The sequence below is a fragment of the Carcharodon carcharias genome, chromosome 2 (assembly GCF_017639515.1).
Source record: "Carcharodon carcharias isolate sCarCar2 chromosome 2, sCarCar2.pri, whole genome shotgun sequence".
NCBI lineage: Eukaryota > Metazoa > Chordata > Chondrichthyes > Lamniformes > Lamnidae > Carcharodon > Carcharodon carcharias.
Genome location: NC_054468.1, coordinates 62,894,369 through 62,912,523, shown reverse-complemented (window position 1 = coordinate 62,912,523; position 18,155 = coordinate 62,894,369). Strand labels below are relative to the sequence as shown.

At 40.6% G+C, this 18,155-nt stretch overlaps 1 protein-coding gene across 2 annotated transcripts in view; it reads right to left on the bottom strand.

The window, feature by feature from the left end:
* The window catches only part of kpna4 (karyopherin alpha 4 (importin alpha 3)), a 30,648-nt gene extending 14,721 nt beyond the window's left edge, over nucleotides 1-15,927 (bottom strand). The window contains exons 1-5 of one of the 2 annotated variants that reach the window (XM_041211323.1): nucleotides 15,663-15,927; nucleotides 4,989-5,033; nucleotides 4,548-4,637; nucleotides 1,301-1,330; nucleotides 1,161-1,213 (exon numbers count right to left, since the gene is read on the bottom strand). In XM_041211323.1, the coding sequence (XP_041067257.1) occupies nucleotides 1,161-1,213; nucleotides 1,301-1,330; nucleotides 4,548-4,637; nucleotides 4,989-5,033; nucleotides 15,663-15,722 (278 nt within the window). In that variant the 5' untranslated portion in view covers nucleotides 15,723-15,927. The remainder of the gene's footprint in view (nucleotides 1-1,160; nucleotides 1,214-1,300; nucleotides 1,331-4,547; nucleotides 4,638-4,988; nucleotides 5,034-15,662) is intronic. The other variant, XM_041211313.1, reaches the window with a different exon arrangement.
* Between the last annotated feature and the right edge of the window lie 2,228 nt (nucleotides 15,928-18,155).

Genomic DNA, 18,155 nt, shown 5'->3' with positions numbered 1-18,155 from the left:
GGGCTGAGGGAGCTGAAGACATGGCTGCAATTGATGAAGCAATGAAAATTCAGCGTGCACAGGAGACTAGAATTGGAGGGCAGCATAGATGCCTCAGAGGTTGTAGGTGTGGAGGTGGTTAGAGACAGGAAGGGGCAAAATCATGAAGGGATTTGAAAACAAATAAGGATTGTAAAAGTGGGGCAGTGTCAGACTCGGACCAATAAAGGTCAGCAAATGCAGGGATGCTGGATGAACCGACCTCTTGAGAGTTAGGATACAGCCAGCAGAAATTTGGATGAGTTCAAGTTAATGGAAGGTGCCAGAAGGGAGACTGTTCATTAGAGCATTGGAATAGTTGAGTAACAAAGAAACAGATGAGAACTTCAATAGCAGATGAGCTGAGACAAGAGGTGGAAGCAGACCATCTTGGTGATGGAATGTATATGGTTGGAAATCCAGATCAGAATAAAATAAATGCTCCTGTTGCCAACAGTCTAGTACCACCCCAAGACAGTGGCTAGGAAACAAAATTTGTAGTGGGAGCTGAAGACAACAATTTCGATATTCTTAATATTTGGCTGTAGGAAATTTATGCACATACAATACTGAATATCAGGCAAGCCATGTGACAGATCAGAGGCACTCACATTCGGTTCTCCAGGAGTGTACTTCAAACATTCACTCCCTCCACCATCTCTGCAATGTGTACCATTTACAAGGTGCACTGCAGCAACTCACCAAGGCTCCCTTAACAGCATCTCCCATGACCTCTACATCCTCAGACAAAAAAAGACAGCAGGCGTATGGGAACACTACATCTGCAAATTCTCCTCCACGTCACATCTTGACTTGGAAATATATTTCAATTTCTTCCAAACTGCTGAGTCAACAGCTGGAATTCCTGTTGAAGAGCACTGTGGAGCACCTTCATCACATTGACTGCAATGGTTCAAGGCGATGGCTCACCACCACCTTTTCAAGAACAATTAGATGGGCAATGAATGTTGGCTTACCAACTATGCCCACAACCCATGAATTAATAAAAATGTATACATTCTTGGTAACAGAGGCCTCCGAAGTTTCTAAAGGGAATGAATTGTTATTTATTTCCAGAAGTAAGTTACTTATATTTTGAGATTCTATCAGATGTTAGAAAGTCCAGACGGTGACAATCTCACCTCGCAGCCTGCACTGCACTGAGCTGAAGCCCCTGGTTGTCGCTGGAAGCATTCTGTACAACAAAATTATTACAATTAGTAAATATTTAAGTTAATGCTGTGGCAAATAAAAGTACAATTTTAACATTAAAGTTAGTCACCTGCACTATTGCTTCTAATGATGTATTTTGCTGCAGAAAGAGTAAAAAAGAAAACATTAGTTTCCAAATTACATATAAAAAGTTGTTCAAATTGAGAATACTTTTTGAAGTTATATTACAAACCAACCATTTAGCTTACTGTACAATAAATCAAACCCAAGACAAAATGTACAAACATATAGATTTTATACTTATTGCTTGCATACACAAAAATAAATTATCCACAGGTCACCTAAGAAATAAAGCATATCTGCTTGGGGATGGGGAGGTGCATACTAAAGTAAAAGGCTAACTTCCAGACAATAGAAAAATTGTTTGCTGAAACTACTAAAAAATACGACCATACAAAATTGTTATTACCCTCCATAAAAATAAATTTGACAAATGCCCCCTAAGGCACAAAAATGAACCCCCCCATATTAGCTTAACAGACTTTTGAGACCAAGTACCTTACAACTCAAAATAAAGCAAACTTTCAGCTTCACTATTATTACCTGATAAAATGCTATGAAGAATGATAAATATTTAAGAGGACTGAACCAATAATTAAAGAATGGCATAATTGTCCAAGCTGAAACATGACTGCATCCTCTAATGCTTCTTCATTTATATTTATATATGTAAATAATTACAATTAAGTAAATCTTAAATGGGGAAAAAACCGCTACAAATTACTAAGTGATTTTAACACATTTTATAACGAGATCGATTTTCAATTGTGATATCATCTGCATGAAATAAAAATATTCTGTTTGCTCATAATAAAAATAGTAATTTGGTATTACAGAACTTGAGCACTGCTGAAAAAGAGAGAGTTTGTCAAAGCTTTTGGTCATGCACTCATTAGGACAATTCGCAAGAATACCAAATGTAAAGTAAACAACAATTCATACAATGAGAAGAGAGTGCTGATTAGTTGATAAGTGGACTCTGATTGGTAGAGGCATTGCAGTTAATTGCCGAGCACTGTTTGAAATTTAAACCAGGCAGCTTAACTCTGATTGATCAAGGCATTGTCCTGAGGAATGAACCGGCAAATGGTTGTCACTTATTTTGTTTAGGGGAAACAAGCACAATGTGTGTACATGTTCTTTCTCTCTGCAAAGAACAGGGCCCTGTGTTTTGATGCATGTAACTTCCAGTACACGCAAATGCGCCACACCGCGAGCCCAACTGAATCTTAAATTGGTTGTCAGCATAATTCTTAGCACACCAAGGATTATTTAGCAAATGTTGTCCAATCTAGAATCACATCTAATGTCTGACATTGTGTTTTGAGTTTTGCAAGCACTGGCTGGTTGGGTAGGGTCTGTGCCTTGCCCTTTGTGAACAGTGGAAGGGTCAGGCTGTTTGATGGGATCCGCCAGTCTTTGGCACAAACGGCCTACTTACCTTGCATCACACTGGTACTGAAATTCATATGCTGCGTTATTCATTAGTTTGACAGGCAGAACGTCTTTTTGGCTCGATGGCAGCATCCTGTTAGTGGGGAATACCACTCGCATTGTTACTACATAGTAGCAGCGTGAAACAGCTAGCTTCATCCATTATTCAAATTTTTGAGATACCTTGCCCTTCCAGGGTAATCTGAGGTATACTGGGCACTTTTCAGGGCTGAAAATGATGGCCTCAGGCCCATTCATGAGTTTGCATGATATACAGCGCAAAATGATCTGATCAGGGTAACCATTACCCTGCAGGATGCCTTCGATGCGTCCCATTTCAGCGTCAATGGCTCAAATCCTATTTATGAGGATGCCGCTAAGGTCAATCTTAGAGTGCATGGAATTGTAAGAATCCCAACACCAGTGAAGGTAGACTTGCGGTAGACTGTGGTAAAGAACCCCTGGCAAATTTCTCAACTAGTATGTCAAGGAAAAGGAGCTCATTTGACTGCTCCATTCAAGGTGAATTTGGGCGCAGGATGGAGCCCACTAAGACGAGGAAATTATTACATGCAGCTGCAGATTTAACTAAAGCAAACGTATCTACATATTAGAAATATGCAAGGGGTAGCAGGTTAGGCATCATTCCACCAAAGACACATTTCTCACGGAATCCAACAAAGATGTTTGCAAGAGTTGGGCCTAGGGGAGATCCCATAGTAACATCATCTATTTGGCCATACGTGCTGTCATTAAAACTGAACTCAATTGCGCGAGTTGCTGAGCTCATAAGTTCGATGAATGAATGATTTGCGGAATGGTGGCAGCTCTAGATCGCCATGATATAGTGCTGCATTGCAAATACCTATGGCTTCCTTAAGTGGAATATTGGTGAATAAGGTAGCAACATCAAATGAGAACATGGAAAAATCATTGCTATCAATATTCAAGCCCTATATGGTCTTCACAAAAGTGAAGGAGTCCTTCACAGTGTTTGTGGAAAACTTGCTCAAAACTGGTTGTAACAATTCCCCAATCATTTGGCCAATTCAAATTGTGCAAAACCAGTCATAGGTAAAATAGGGCGTAAAGGGACATCACTTGTGTGTGTCTTGGGCAGCCCATACATATGTGGATGCTGCGAGCCGTGAGGATGAATCCTGTCATGTATATCACATGGCAGCTCACTGCTCCTACACAAGTCCAGCTGCATTTTTTTTGGCTTACTTTTGATCAAGGTAGTCCAGTCACATTGAGCGGCAGGTCCAATGGATACAACTTCAGACACGTCATTAAGAATGGCGTGCATTTTGTTGATATATTCACACTTGTTAAGGATGACTATTCCTGTCCCTTTGTCAGGTTTACTGATGTTTTATATCCAGGTTGGTCTTAAGGCCTCAGGTTGATCCAAACCTTGAGCCCTGAGTTCTACAGAGGATTCATTTATACAACAGCAAAAGTGTTTATAACAGGTTGATAAAATAAAAACATGGATGGCATACAAATATCCTTTTTAAACAGTGGAAACTATTCAGAAAAATAAATTTCAAAAGCTGCAAATTTAACTTCTAAGTAAAATGATCCTCTTTCACTACGGATGGGAAAGTAAGTAATTTTTAACTTATGAAATAACAATGCATTTCAAGGCAAAAGATCTCTACTTCCACAATTCGTTTTTGACAAATAATCTAGCAAAATGAAAATGCTGCTCATTTGATCTAACCAGACAATCATAAGTGCTGGTGATGTTGCAAAGTAGAAGCGGGCTTGCCTGCAGTGTTCATCAGTCAATGTCAGCATCAAAACCTGAGCTCTAAATTCTACAAAGTATTTATTTATACAACAGCAAAAGTATTTACCACTCTGATGTCACCATCAAGGTCAGAGTCTTCGCAAGTATCCTCTTGAGGTACATTTCTTCGTTTTAATAAATGCTCATCCCTCTTGTTCTAAAGAAGAAGAAATATTTTGCTGTTCAGTTGAGAAATATCTCTGCACTGCCATATTAAAATGCCAACAAAGGTCCAAATGACTCATACATATTTAGCAGTGATAATCCAATCTTTCTCCAAGTGCGTGCAATTTAATTTTACAGAGTAACAAACTAACATTCTACACAGCATCTTGAAGACAAATGTTAAAAGATTTCAAGTGTCATTATATTCGTACAAAAATTCCACCATAAATTAATATATTTGATTTTCATAACCATATCATTAAAATAATACAGGTTTTAATATTTTCTACATATTAATCCCCATTTCCTTTTGTAGCAGTGTTGTTTTAACAAGAACTCTTACCTTTCTTAGTTCTACAACCACCTCATTGCGTTGTCTTCTCATAGACTAAAGAAAAAAAGTTTACAATAAATTTGTTTTGCCTTCCAGATCACAACAAATTGTAATACTACTTAAATCATGGCATTCTTTTTAAATTAAAACTGTTACTCCAGCATGATCACAAAACTCAAAGTTTACAGTAAACAGAATGCAATGATGAATCCGAACTGTAAACTAACACCATTCAAATTAATCATTAATCTAACGTAGATCTTTTCAACCGCTGTGATAATACATGTGGTGCTGACCAAAACAGACTAGGATGGTCCATAGTTTGATCCTGTTGTTAGGAGGGGGCAAGGAAGAAACTAGAGTTCTTACTTTTAATTATTTTACAGAACTTCACAAGAAAATGTAATGACATATTGTAGAACTGGATTAGGCATATTGTTGTTCAAGGTCAAATACTATCTAAGTGATATGCCCCGGCTAAGTTCACATATGCAGAATGACCACTTGATACGGGATCTAATTTTGTGTAGAACTAAAATCAGTTCCAGGTGACTGGGAGCTTGAAGCAGTTGAGAAGTTCAACATACTAAATCAAAATAGGTATCTGTTACTTTTAGTCTTAAATTCATCTTCCAACTAACTGAAGTGGTACCTATTCTGCAATGCTACCAATCAGTCAAAGAACTACAAGATTAATAAAATTTAAACCAACACTAAAGAAAAAAAATAAACTTAAAATTCTATAAAGTGTCAAATAAACATTATGGTGACATACCATGGGAATGATTTCAAACAGAAAACATGTCTGTAATAATTGCTTATTTGACTGGAAACGTCTACCACATGGAAACAATAACCTAGCACATAAAAAACTGCAAAAAGTTCAAGATAATAGCTATATATTAAATAAGCACTTATCTTTCCATTCAAAAGGTACATCAGATCCTGTTAGCATTTCAATGTTAATTGTGTCCACACTTGTTACATCGGTACAGAGAGACATGGATGAGAGGGGGGAGAGGATTGGCAGCTCAATATTCCAGGATTTAGGGTCTTCAGGCGAGACATGGAAGGAGGTATTGCAATATTGATCAAGGAATCAGTTACAACAGTAAGAAGGGGTAACATCTTAGAAGGCTCCTCAAATGAAGCCATATGGGTATCCCAAGCTGTTGAGTGAGGAAAGGGAGGAGATAGCAGGAGCACTGGCAATAATTTTCAATACCTCTCTGGCCAGAGGACTGGAGGACAGCCAATGTGATACCATTATTCAAAAAGGGAGGAAGGGATAAACCAGGGAACTACTGGCCAGTCAGTCTAACCTCAGTGGAGGGGAAACTATTGGAAGCAATTCTGAGGGACAGAATTAATCTACACTTGGAGAGGCAGGGATTAATCAAGGACAATCAGCATGATTTTGTTAAGGCGAGGTCATGTCTGACCAATTTGATTGAATTTTTTGAAGAGGTGACCAGGTGTGTAGATGACAGCAATGCATTTGACGTAGTCTACTTGGGCTTCAGCAAGGCTTTTGATAAGATCCCACATGGGAGACCGATAACAAAGGTAAGAGCCCATGGGATCCACGGCAATTTGGCAAATTGGATCCAGAATTGGCTGAGTGGCAGGAAGCAGAGGGTGATGGTCGAGGGGTGTTTTTGTGACTGGATGTCACAGGGATCGGTGTTGGGTCTCTTGCTGTTTGTGGTATATATAAATGATTTAGACTTGGATGTACGAGGGTTGACCAGTAAATTCACGGATGACACGAAAATTGGTGGGGTGGTAAATAGTGAGGAGGATAGCCTTAGATTGAAGGAGTATATAGAGGAGCTGGTCAGATGGGCTTATCAGTGGCAAATGGAATTTAATCTGGATAAGTGTGAGATGATGCACTTGGGCAGGACAAACAAGGCATGGGAATATACAATGAATCGTAGGACCCTGGCAAGTACCAAGGATCAAAGGGACCTTGGTGTGCATATCCACTGGTCCCTTAAGGTAAGGTGGATAAGACATATGGGATACTTGCCTTTATTAACTGAGGCATAGAATATAAGAGCAGGAAGGTTATGCTGGAACTGCATAAAATGCTGGTTAGGCCACAGCTAAGAGTGTCACGTGCAGTTCTGGAATCCACATTATAGGAAGGATGTGATTGCATTAGAGGGATTGCAGAGGAAATGTACCATGATGTTGCCTGGGCTGGAGAGTTTTAGTTATGAAGAGAGATTGGATAGACTGGGGTTATTTTCCCTGGAGCAGAGATTATGGGGGGACATGATTGAGGTGTATAAAATTATGAGGGGCATAGATAGTTAGACAGGAAGGAGCTTTTCCCCTTGGCGGAGGGATCAATAACAAGGGGGCATAGACTTAAGCTAAGGGGCAGGAGGTTTAGAGAGGATGTGAGGAAAAGTTTTTTCACCAGAGTGTGGTGGGAATCTGGAACTCACTGCCTGAAAATGTGGTAGAGGCAGAAACCCTAATAAGAAGTATTTGGATGTGCACTTGCAATGACATGGCATACAAGGCTATGGGCCTAGAGCTGAAAAGTGGGATTAGTTAGGTACTTGTTTGACCGGCGCAGACTCGATGGGTCGAAGGGCCTTTTATTGTGTTGTAGACCTCTATGACTATAGTGATAATTTAATAGTTTTTTTTCTCCACACTTAATGCAAGTCTGTGATACGAGAACCCTTTAAGCCATGCTGTGGATCTCCATGTCGTTCCAGGCTCTGACACTGGTAGACACTGTGGAGCAATTTTCTGTTTGGCCTCTCCTATTTCCTATGCCATCTTGGTTTTTTTAAGCAGAGCTTTGTTCTGAGATGAGGTCATTTTAAAATAAATATTCAATTTTATTAAAATAGTTTCATCTTTCCTTCCCCTCACATTTATTGGAATAAAAAGTCCTCATATTGTTTGGGCTCTCCACTGCTGTGAGAACTAATTAACAAGTCATCTGCCCAGACCTCAGCTCACAAATATTCAATGGTTTTTTTTTCAAAGTCCAAAAAAGGGTGATTCAACTGTAAGCCAAACCCTGGTATATCTGCCCCATTATTCAACCAAGTAAGACTGCTCCCTTCAATATTTTCCACCTTTTGCACACTTTTAGGACATGGATAGGTATACCAAAGTTGTGCTCATCAACCTTGCATTTATTTAATCATTTATTACCAGCTTCTTTTCTTGGCCTGTTAAGCTGAGAAGAAAATTTTAGTCTTGAAGCTTTTCCCATCTGTTTCCCTAGACTCTGCCTGGCTGTGACACTGCCCTTTCTTATCTTCATTCCACAGAATGGTCACACCAGTGTTGAATGTTAAGTAGCAATGTAACCCCACAGAAAATTTACAGGAAAGTTGACTGAATAGGTTTCTTTTTCCATATTCAAACTGTAAAATAAATTAAACAATGCTGTCATTACTTAGTACAGTGAAACAAGCACTTAGTCCCAAAATATAATTCCAATGCAGTGCCACACAAAGGTACCTCACTGAAAAAGTTTTCTATCAGATAATCAGCATGATATCTGGCTTTTTACCCTCACTCTGGAGGTTTTGTGGCGCAGTGGGTCCCTGCCCCCTAGCCAGAAGCTCGAGGTTCAAGTTCCACTCCAGGACTTGCAAATCCTTCCAACATACACCAATGGAAGGTGATAACAGGGAAGATTCCTGGTCAGCCATGTGATAGAAAGAAATTGGAGTCCCTACCATCACTATTTGTAGCACCAAACTTTAACCTGCATGTAAAAGGGTATGTTGCCACAGCAACTGACTCCTTGGGAGCCAGTTGGCTGGATGGTCAATGTGGATCGGACTGGTGCTAACAACACAGGTTTTGATTCCCATTCTGGCTGGGGTGGATTTAAGACCTGCCTCCTTGCCCTATCGGTGATGGAGGTTGCTGTGCTCTGGGTCAGACCAGTCTTTGGACAGAGAACTCCCTCACTCTACACAAATTTCTATCACAATTCCATGCTCTTGCTGAGCAAGTCTCCCAGTCGACTGAGCACGTCTTTAGCTAATCTCTCTCACTCACCAGCCTTAGCATGCCCCACATCATCGTTGAGTTGTTTTTCAACCTTTGCTAAGGTTCACCAACTCCCTTCCACCACCTACCCTCATTATCATGCAAATTAAAAAGACAAAATTAGAACTAAAAGGAAGGGGCTAGAGTTCAGGGAAGAGGACTGATGAAAAGTTTCCAGCTGAAGCTTTCAAGATTAAATACGCACGTGAGAAGTTTGTTCACATCTCTTGGTTAATCATAAATTGGGGTACTTTTAATAGTATATTCTTACTTTAATATAATTAATATTTTTTTTTTACTTAAATGTAGAACCACTCCTGAAAAGGAGGCAGGGGAATAAACTGAGTTATCCCACACATTTCCATTATGTGTCTTGGAATGAGGTTTAGACCAATGCGATGAATGCTTCTTTTCTTTGCTGGTGGTAAAGATCCAGAATGAAATGAGCTTGGATTGCTCAACATAGTTTCCAACAGGCAAGGGCTCATTGCATAAAACAGCTCCAATTTCCAGTGACATTCAGATGACAAAGAGCAAAACAGAAACAGCATTTTGATTCAACATAGGACATTATTTTTTTTTTGTCAAACCAAACCACGTTTTAGGTGGTACAGGATTGCAACACAGCTGTAACTGTACTACAATTTATTGATACTGGGTGCCTTAAATGGAAATAAGTTCTATTCCCATGTATTTATTTCCATGCCTTGGTGTGTACCAATAAATCACAATGAACCACTTGTCTTAGATAGAGTAATTTACTAACAATTACGGCCTAATTTAAGATTTTAATTTCTCCCTTATCTTTATCTGCTTGCACCTAAGACAGGTTCCTGGCTGAGGATGAAGAGAGAAACTGTTCCCAGGCCTCTACCAAATACTGCTCCTGAGTTGAGTATAAAGTTGTCAAGACAGAGCATATGCTGATCTCTCCTACTTACCACTTGCACAGGGTGGCACTTGGTCCCCTCTGCATCTACCCTGAACTTCATCGCAAAGGTCTGTAATTCACAATGTTGGGAACTGTAGCTACAACCTTCAATTCCATGATACAAATGCAGTGTTCCACTCAAACACATTTTAAATTAACTCATACAGGTAATTAAATTGTGAAAAAAATGTTTATCAGTTTAAAGCACTAGTCCTTCCTTTCTACCCCAGAGGTAGTAAACATTATTTATCAGGCTCATTAAAGAGTAAATCACTTGAGAGAAAATGGGACGTTTGAATCAACTGAATTTTTTTTTAAAAGTTACAGACTCCCCAAATTATTAATTTTAATCATTCTAATGATTGTGCTTATCCACCACTGATTTAAACTGAAAGTGAGAAAGTGAAACAATCTCAAGCAGCAAGCAAATAGGAGTTGGTGACAGAGGTTGAGAAGCTGAAATTTGCAATTTTTAAAGTCTTGACTGATATTAAGACACCATAGTATCTTGAGGCATACACAAATTCTCCTGTTAGGTCAAAAATCTAATGCAGTATCAGCTGAAACCCTAAGTTAATGATCATGGATCTGATTTTATGGTTCGCCATGCTGTTTCAAACCAAGTGAGATGTGAATGTTACAGTAATTTAAAACATTCACTCCATGTCTGTTGCCTCATGTTCATTTTCACGAGAAGAAACTGTTTTACTGGTTTTAAGGAGCCAACACTAAACTGATATTATATCGGTAGCTTCTTTCCAAGGGCTACCACAATGTATGGAGTGGATGGGAAAATTGATATTGGTGCAGTAGGTGTGCTCCTCTGGAATTAAAGCAGAATTGAGTGCTTCTCCCTCCATCATGTGATATACACTTGTGACTAATCCAGACACTGGGTACTCCAAAGTAGAAACTTATTCTATTCCCCAACAACGAAATCCTTCACAATGATGACCATACAAAGAAAATCATGAACTAACCCCAAGCTTCACTCACAAATCACTCGTTTCTCTCACCGAGAAATAATGTTCAGATCACGTTACCTTCATATAAATTAAAGGCCCTAATTTACAGAGCAAGATCAATCAGATTCAGAAATACTAAAGTAAAATACTGTGGGGACTGGAAATCTGAAATAGAAACAGAAAATTCTGAAAATACTCAGTAGGTCTGACAGCATATGTGAAGAGAGAAACAACAAGGTTTTGATGAAAGGTCATCAACCTGAAACATTAACTCTGTTTCTCACAGATGCTGCCAGACCTGAGTATTTCCAGCATTTTGTTTTTGTTTCAGATTTCCAGTATCTGGAGAATTTTATTCTTGTTTTAATAGCTGTCTCCATTAAATGTATCCAGTATTGAAGATCTAGCAATGTATTAAATTAAAGCAGTGTGTTTTATAAAGTTGTATACTACAAAGTGTCTTTATTTTTTGACATTCACTTGGGTACCAATACACTAAGCCTGCTGAACGAAACTAAGCTACCACAGACACAGGAAGAAAATAAAACTAAAGAAAAAAAACTTGGACTTCTGATAGGCAATTCCCCATACCCCAGGAACCCCCGGGAAAGTCTTCAAGTCTCCAAGTCCGAGTCAGAGACTTCGGAGGGTTCCAATTTACTTAACTGGATAGTTACCTGGAAATGTAAGACAAAAAGAACAAAAAAGTTCTAACTCCTGGTAGCTCACACTGAGCCCCCTGACTCGACTCCCCTGATTGCCTCCCCGCTAACCTGACCACCTACCCAGCTGGCACCCTACCCATTTACCTCACTCACTCATTCACTAACAGCGAAAACTACTTAAAGGTCCCAAAGCTATTCATTGTGTTAGTGAATGAAGACTTAACAAAATATCGCAGCTGCCGCCATAAAGAGGGCATGGCTTGGCTTCCCCTAATGACTCTGCCCCACCAAAGAGAATTCCCAGAAAAGATATGCTCCACATTTCTGAGGAGGCCTGGTTTGGAAGTCCGGGCCAGAAATGGAAAGCTCCGGTGCAAGGTAAAAGAAAAGAGTGGAGTGACATTCCGATGGTGATTGTCACTCCTCGGAAATCTTGGCCCAGTGTCTTTCATGAGCCTGGGAAATCGCAAAGTGCATTTCAGCCAATTAAGTACTTTTTTGAAGTGCTGTCACTGTTGTAATGTAGGAAATGTGGAACTAATTTGCACAAAAACAAAAAGCAGTGAATTAAATGACAAGATCATCTGTTTTTTGTTTCTGGTTGAGGGATAAATGTTGGCCAGGAAACCAGGAGAACTCCTATACTCTTCAAAGTGTGTCACAGGATCTTTACGCCACCAGAAAGAACAGACAGGGTCTTGGTTTAACACCTCACCCAATAAAATGCCACCGATACTGTTGCACTCTATAGCCAGCCTAGATTGAGCTCAAGGCTTTGGTATGGGGAATGAACATACAAGTCTTTGCCAGGGAGGCAAGAGTGCAACCACTGAGCCACAGTCAACACCCTGACTGAGAATTCACTGTAATCACCAACTGTATTGGTGTACACTTTTGGAAGAAAGCATTCCATACCATAACATTTTGGACATAGTGATGTCACATTTGGTCCCAAGATGAGCTGAGCCTCACATTCATCCCATTAATAAGGCTGCCTATTTTCACCTCTTTATATCACCCAATTTGCCTGCCTCAGCTGATCGGCTGGGGAAACCCTCATTCATGCCTCCGCTACCGTTACTTGACAATTCCAATGCAGTTCTAAATTCTACCCTCCATAAATTTATCATCCAAAATTCTGCTGGTCCCATTTTAACTCGCACCAAATCCTATTCCCCTGTCACCCCAGTGCTTGTTCACCTACACAGGCTCCCAGTCAAGCAACGACTTGATTTAAAAATTCTCATCTTTGTTTTCAAACCTCTCCATGGCCTTGCCCCTTCCTATTTCTGTGATGTCCTCCAGCCCCGCAACCCTCTGATATATCTGTGCTCCTCTAACTCTGGCCTGGAGGACCCCAATTTTAATTACTCCACCAATGATGCTGGCTCCTTCAGTCATATAGGCTGTAAACTCTGGAATACCTCCACTACCTCATCTTTCTTTAAAACCTATCTCTTTGGCCAAGCTTTAGGTCAGCTGACCAACTATCACCTTATGTGGCCCAATGTCATATTTTCTTTTATAATGCTCCTGTGAAGTTCCTTGGAATGCTTTACTATGTTAAAGGCACTAAATATGTTGTTGCTGCAATTGAAACACTCAGAAGAATCTCTAATTAAACTTTCAAAGCTTCAGAAAATAAAGGATATTGTCCAAGTCGGCTGACAGCTTCTCGTCTTCAATCCTCCATGAACATGAGCTCATCTAAAACTCTGCTCACTGATCACCCATTCTGGCTGACCTACTTTGGTTCCTGGGCCACCAATGTCTCAAAAATTAAGATTTCCATCCTTATGTTCATACCTCTTTTAGGCCTCTGCCCTCTCCATCACTAAATTCCTCCAGCTCTTTACCCTTCAAGAATTCAGCATCCCTCCAACTACGACTTCCTGTACATCCCTCACTCCTTTATCACACCAATTGTAACCATGTCTTCAGTTGTTTGAGCTAAGATCTGGAATTCCTTGTCCATTCATCTCCACCTTTCTCTCCTCCTTAAAAACCAGTCAATTTGAGGATGCTTAAAGTCGCTCATCCTATTATCCTAACATCACCTTCTTTGACTATCAATTTTTAACTGATTATAATCCTGTGAAGGATTTTGGGACTTATCCTGTTAAGAGCAGCATTTAAATGCAAGCTGTTCTTTTGGTGCCGTGGTGACGCAGTGGTTCAAAAGGTAGAGCATTTGGATATTCAACCAGAAGACCACAAATTGATCAGGGAAAAGTTCCCTTAGTTCCTCCAGGAAGTTAAAATTGTCCATTATTTTCAATTGATGTGTGCTTCTCAACAGTAGACTGCACAGCTATATTTATAGTCATCAAAAAAGAAAACACATATGTATTATCAGTTTGCTTTAAAAAATGTTTCCTGAAACAAGGTGTTTTTTTTTTCCAATTCCATTATAGCAAACACAGCACCTTAAACTGTTGTAAAAGATTTTTAAAAACTTGTTGCCCAAAGCTAAGTCACCATTGGCGCCCATGTCTTTATCAATAAATACTGCATCTTCTCTCAGCTCTTCAACGTAAAGAACTATAAGATTAAGCAGCACAACCCACTAAAATTATACGCAGAAGGGCTTTTCTATAACCACCAGAAAGTTTGACAGCAGAAACTTGCAATTCTAAAAAAGTGAATTCCTTTATGTTCACAGCTGCAGCCTCATTTTTTTGTTTGTAACCACCATCAAGATTGCTGGTTTCAAATGGTTACTAAGGCAAACTTAAGTTATAAATTAATATTAATGCTTATGAACCCAATATGAGCCAGCACCAACTAATGGTGTTAATTCAACACCACAGTAGTATCAATCGCTTTCACAATATCACCAACTGTATTGAATGTTTAAATAAAAATATTCTAGTCACTGAAACATTGCTGTTTACATGCCCTGTAACACACACCACTCATTTCACTCTTGAGTCAGAAAGTGTGTCAGATACTACAGTCTTGGGAAGTGAAAAAAACAATTGTAGTTAAAAACCAACAGGACACAATTACATCCATGTAATTACTGTTAGCTCTTTTGGTGAAAAGGGGAGAGAATAGAAGATAAAGTCCTGTCACAATGGTAGCTCTCATTATAGCTCCGACTCTCAAGGGGTCCTTTCTGCAATACAAACATATTTTAGCGATGCTTTCTAGTAACCAATGCCATAATCTTGCACTGATTGTACATGAACACAAAAAATGCTGGCAACAGCCAAGTGATTCCAAACTAAATAAAATACATTAGAGTATACATTATGCTAAAATGGCTTTAATCTCATCTCAGTTCAAAAGATTAAGTTCCACTCGTTTATGCATTACTTCTATGATCTACAGATTATTTACAACTTTCAAACTACCTTGCAATCATCTTTAGGTATCATTATTCTTCAGTTAATTAACAAATAAAAACCTTCCCCATACAGCAGGTTATAATGATTGCCATATCATTTTCAGATAATGTACATTGCATTGTGCTTCATGGAACAATTTTAGTTAATTGGGAATTTATATTCTTTAGAGAGTGGCTGCTTTGCTATTTACTTTATAAGCATTCTTGAAACAGTTCAACAGTATTTATTTACAAAAAGGGTATCTGAGTGGAAACTAGATATGGAGGATTTATCTTTTAATTTCATCCATTGTGTTTATAAAGTTATGTCCCTACTAAAATGTGTTGGCATTGTCAAAAATGACTACAAGTTTTATCTGCGCTATCTTTTTAGGGCACTCATTTTGTTCTCAAATCGCTAACTTCTACATTTAAATATGGGTAGCTGGCACATTTCCTCGAAACCGTTCACTTTCAAACTGCATGAAAATGCTAAGTATTGTGGCCTGTAGTTAACTCGGTTTTATTAGTCGATGAGGAACTCCGAAATCTTGCTGCAGAACCAAGTTACTTTAAAGCCTCTCTATTGACGTATCCTTTTAACTTCCAACGTCTCCGCCTTGTTGCCTTGCTCACGCCTGGAGGCTCGGTTAGGCCTCAGACAGGCCTGACTCGGGTTACTCACAAATTACTAAAGACGTCACTGCAGCGGCGGCACCGCCACAAACACTAAAAGGAACAATAAAAAAACTCATTCACCTCCAAATCCCGCCCTTTGTTCTTGAAATTCTTCAGCCGCTGCTTATCGTTGTCCGCCATTGTCGTGCGCCTCTAGAGAAGTAAACTTATCTCTCTCTATTTAATTACTAATGATGAAAAGGAAACAATGAGCAGCAGCTCCTCCACCTGCCTTTCCCCTCACTTTGCTTCACCAGAATCAGGCAAAATGCCGGTAAAACGCTCAGCCTCGCTTTCGCCGCAATGGCAGCTCGCAGTAAGAGCTGCGCTGATTGGTTCGCCGCGTCCCGGTGATGCGGAGTCGACAATCGCGGTGCGAGGCGGTCCTCCGGGTAGAGGAGGCGCTGTCTCCGGCGGCCCGCCCGCATCCTCAACCCTTCGCTATCTGGCGACCGGACCGCTGCCCCTGCCCCTGCCCCTGACCCCACCGGCCCGCCTGGCCTCAGCCACTCCCTTCCTCCCTGGCCTGCCATTAACCGTGCCTCCCGACTCGGCCCAACCGTCCGGCAACCGCGTTTCCCGGTCTCTCTCCGCCCGCCCTAGCAATCGCGCCTCCCGCTGCCATATTGGAGCGAGTGCGTGTTTAGCGCTGCGCAGTTTGGGCCCGGGGGAGGCAGGGGCAGGAATTTGCAGTTACAGCCCGACCTAGGGTTGGGGGCGCTGTTTTTCTGTGTGCCCCGGGCGAGCTGTGTTCGTGTGTCGATGTGACCAAGGCCCCTTTTTATATAATAGGATTTATACACTTCCTAGTTATGTTGTCGGGTCTCGTGTTCTTTTTTATTCCGTATTTTCAGTTCCCTTTTTTGCCAAGAATAGTTTGACTTCTGAAGAGTTTAAGTAAATGCCTTTAACAGGTTTTGACGCTTGATGATAACAGGTATGAAATGTAAAAGTGGAAACAATGAATTCATTTGAAATCTGAATGTGACCCACATTTGTAATACTGTGTGCTGTTTTAGGACCATATGACATAGGAGCAGAAATTAGGCCATTCGGCCCATCGATTCTGCTCCGCCATTCAATTAACCCCGTTCTCCTGCCTTCTCCCGGTAACCTTTGATCCACTTACCAGTCAAGAACCTATTTATAACAAAAACAGAATTACCTGGAAAAACTCAGCAGGTCTGGCAGCATCGGCGGAGAAGAAAAGAGTTGACGTTTCGAGTCCTCATGACCCTCTGTTCTGTCGAAGGGTCATGAGGACTCGAAACGTCAACTCTTTTCTTCTCCGCCGATGCTGCCAGACCTGCTGAGTTTTTCCAGGTAATTCTGTTTTTGTTTTGGATTTCCAGCATCCGCAGTTTTTTTGTTTTTATTTTATATATTAATTAAGAACCTATTTATCTCGGTCTTAAATACACTCAATGATCTGGCCTCCACAGCCTTCTGTGGCAATGAATTCCATAGATTCACCACTCTCTGGCTGAAGAAGTTTCTCCTCATCTCTGTTCTAAAAGGTCTTCCCTTTACTCTGAGGCTGTGCCCTTGGGTCCTAGTCTCTCCTACTAACGGAAACATCTTCCCCGCGTCCACTCTATCCAGGCCTTTCAGTATTCCGTAAGTTTCAATCAGATGCCCCCTCATCCTTCTAAATTCCATCGAGTATGGTCCCAGAGTCCTCAAACTTTCCTCATATGTTAAGCCTTTCATTCCTGGGATCATTCTCGTGAACCTCCTCTAGACCCTCTCCAGGGCCAGCACATCCTTCCTGAGATATAGGGCCCAAAATTGCTCTCAATATTCTAAATGTGGTCTGACCAGAACCGTATAAAGCCTCAGCAGCACATCCCTGCTTTTATATTCTAGTTCTCTTGAAATAAATGTCAACATTGCATTTGCCTTCCTAACTGCTGACTCAACCTGCAAGTTAACCTTAAGAGAATCCTGGACCAGGACTCCCAGGTCCCTTTGCACTCCAGATTTCTGAATTCTCTCTCCATTTAGAAAATAGTCTATGCCTCTATTCTTCCTACCAAAGTGCATGACCTCACCCTTTCCCATGTTGTATTCCATCTGCCACTTCTTTGCCCATTCTCCTAACCTGTCCAAATCCTTCTGCAGCCTCCCCGCTTCCTCAATACTACCTGTCCCTCCACTTATCTTTGTATCATCTGCAAACTTAGCCAGGATGCCCTCAGTTCCTTCATCTAGATCATTAATGTATAAAGTGAAAAGTTGTGGTCCCAACACTGACTCCTGCGGAACTTCACTAGTCACCGGCTGCCATCCTGAGAAGGACCCCCTTATCCCTACTCTCTGCCTCCTGCCAGACAGCCAGTCTTCTATCCATGCTAGTCCCTTGCCTCTAACACCATGGGCTCTTATCTTACTGAGCAGCCTCCTGTGCGGCACCTTGTCAAAACGCCTTCTGGAAGTCTCCTTTGTCTAACCTACTCGTTACCTCCTCAAAGAATTCTAACAGATTTGTCAGCCATGACCTCCCCTTGATGAAACCATGCTGACTTTGCCCGATTTTACCATGCACTTTCAAGTATTCTGAAATCTCATCCTTAA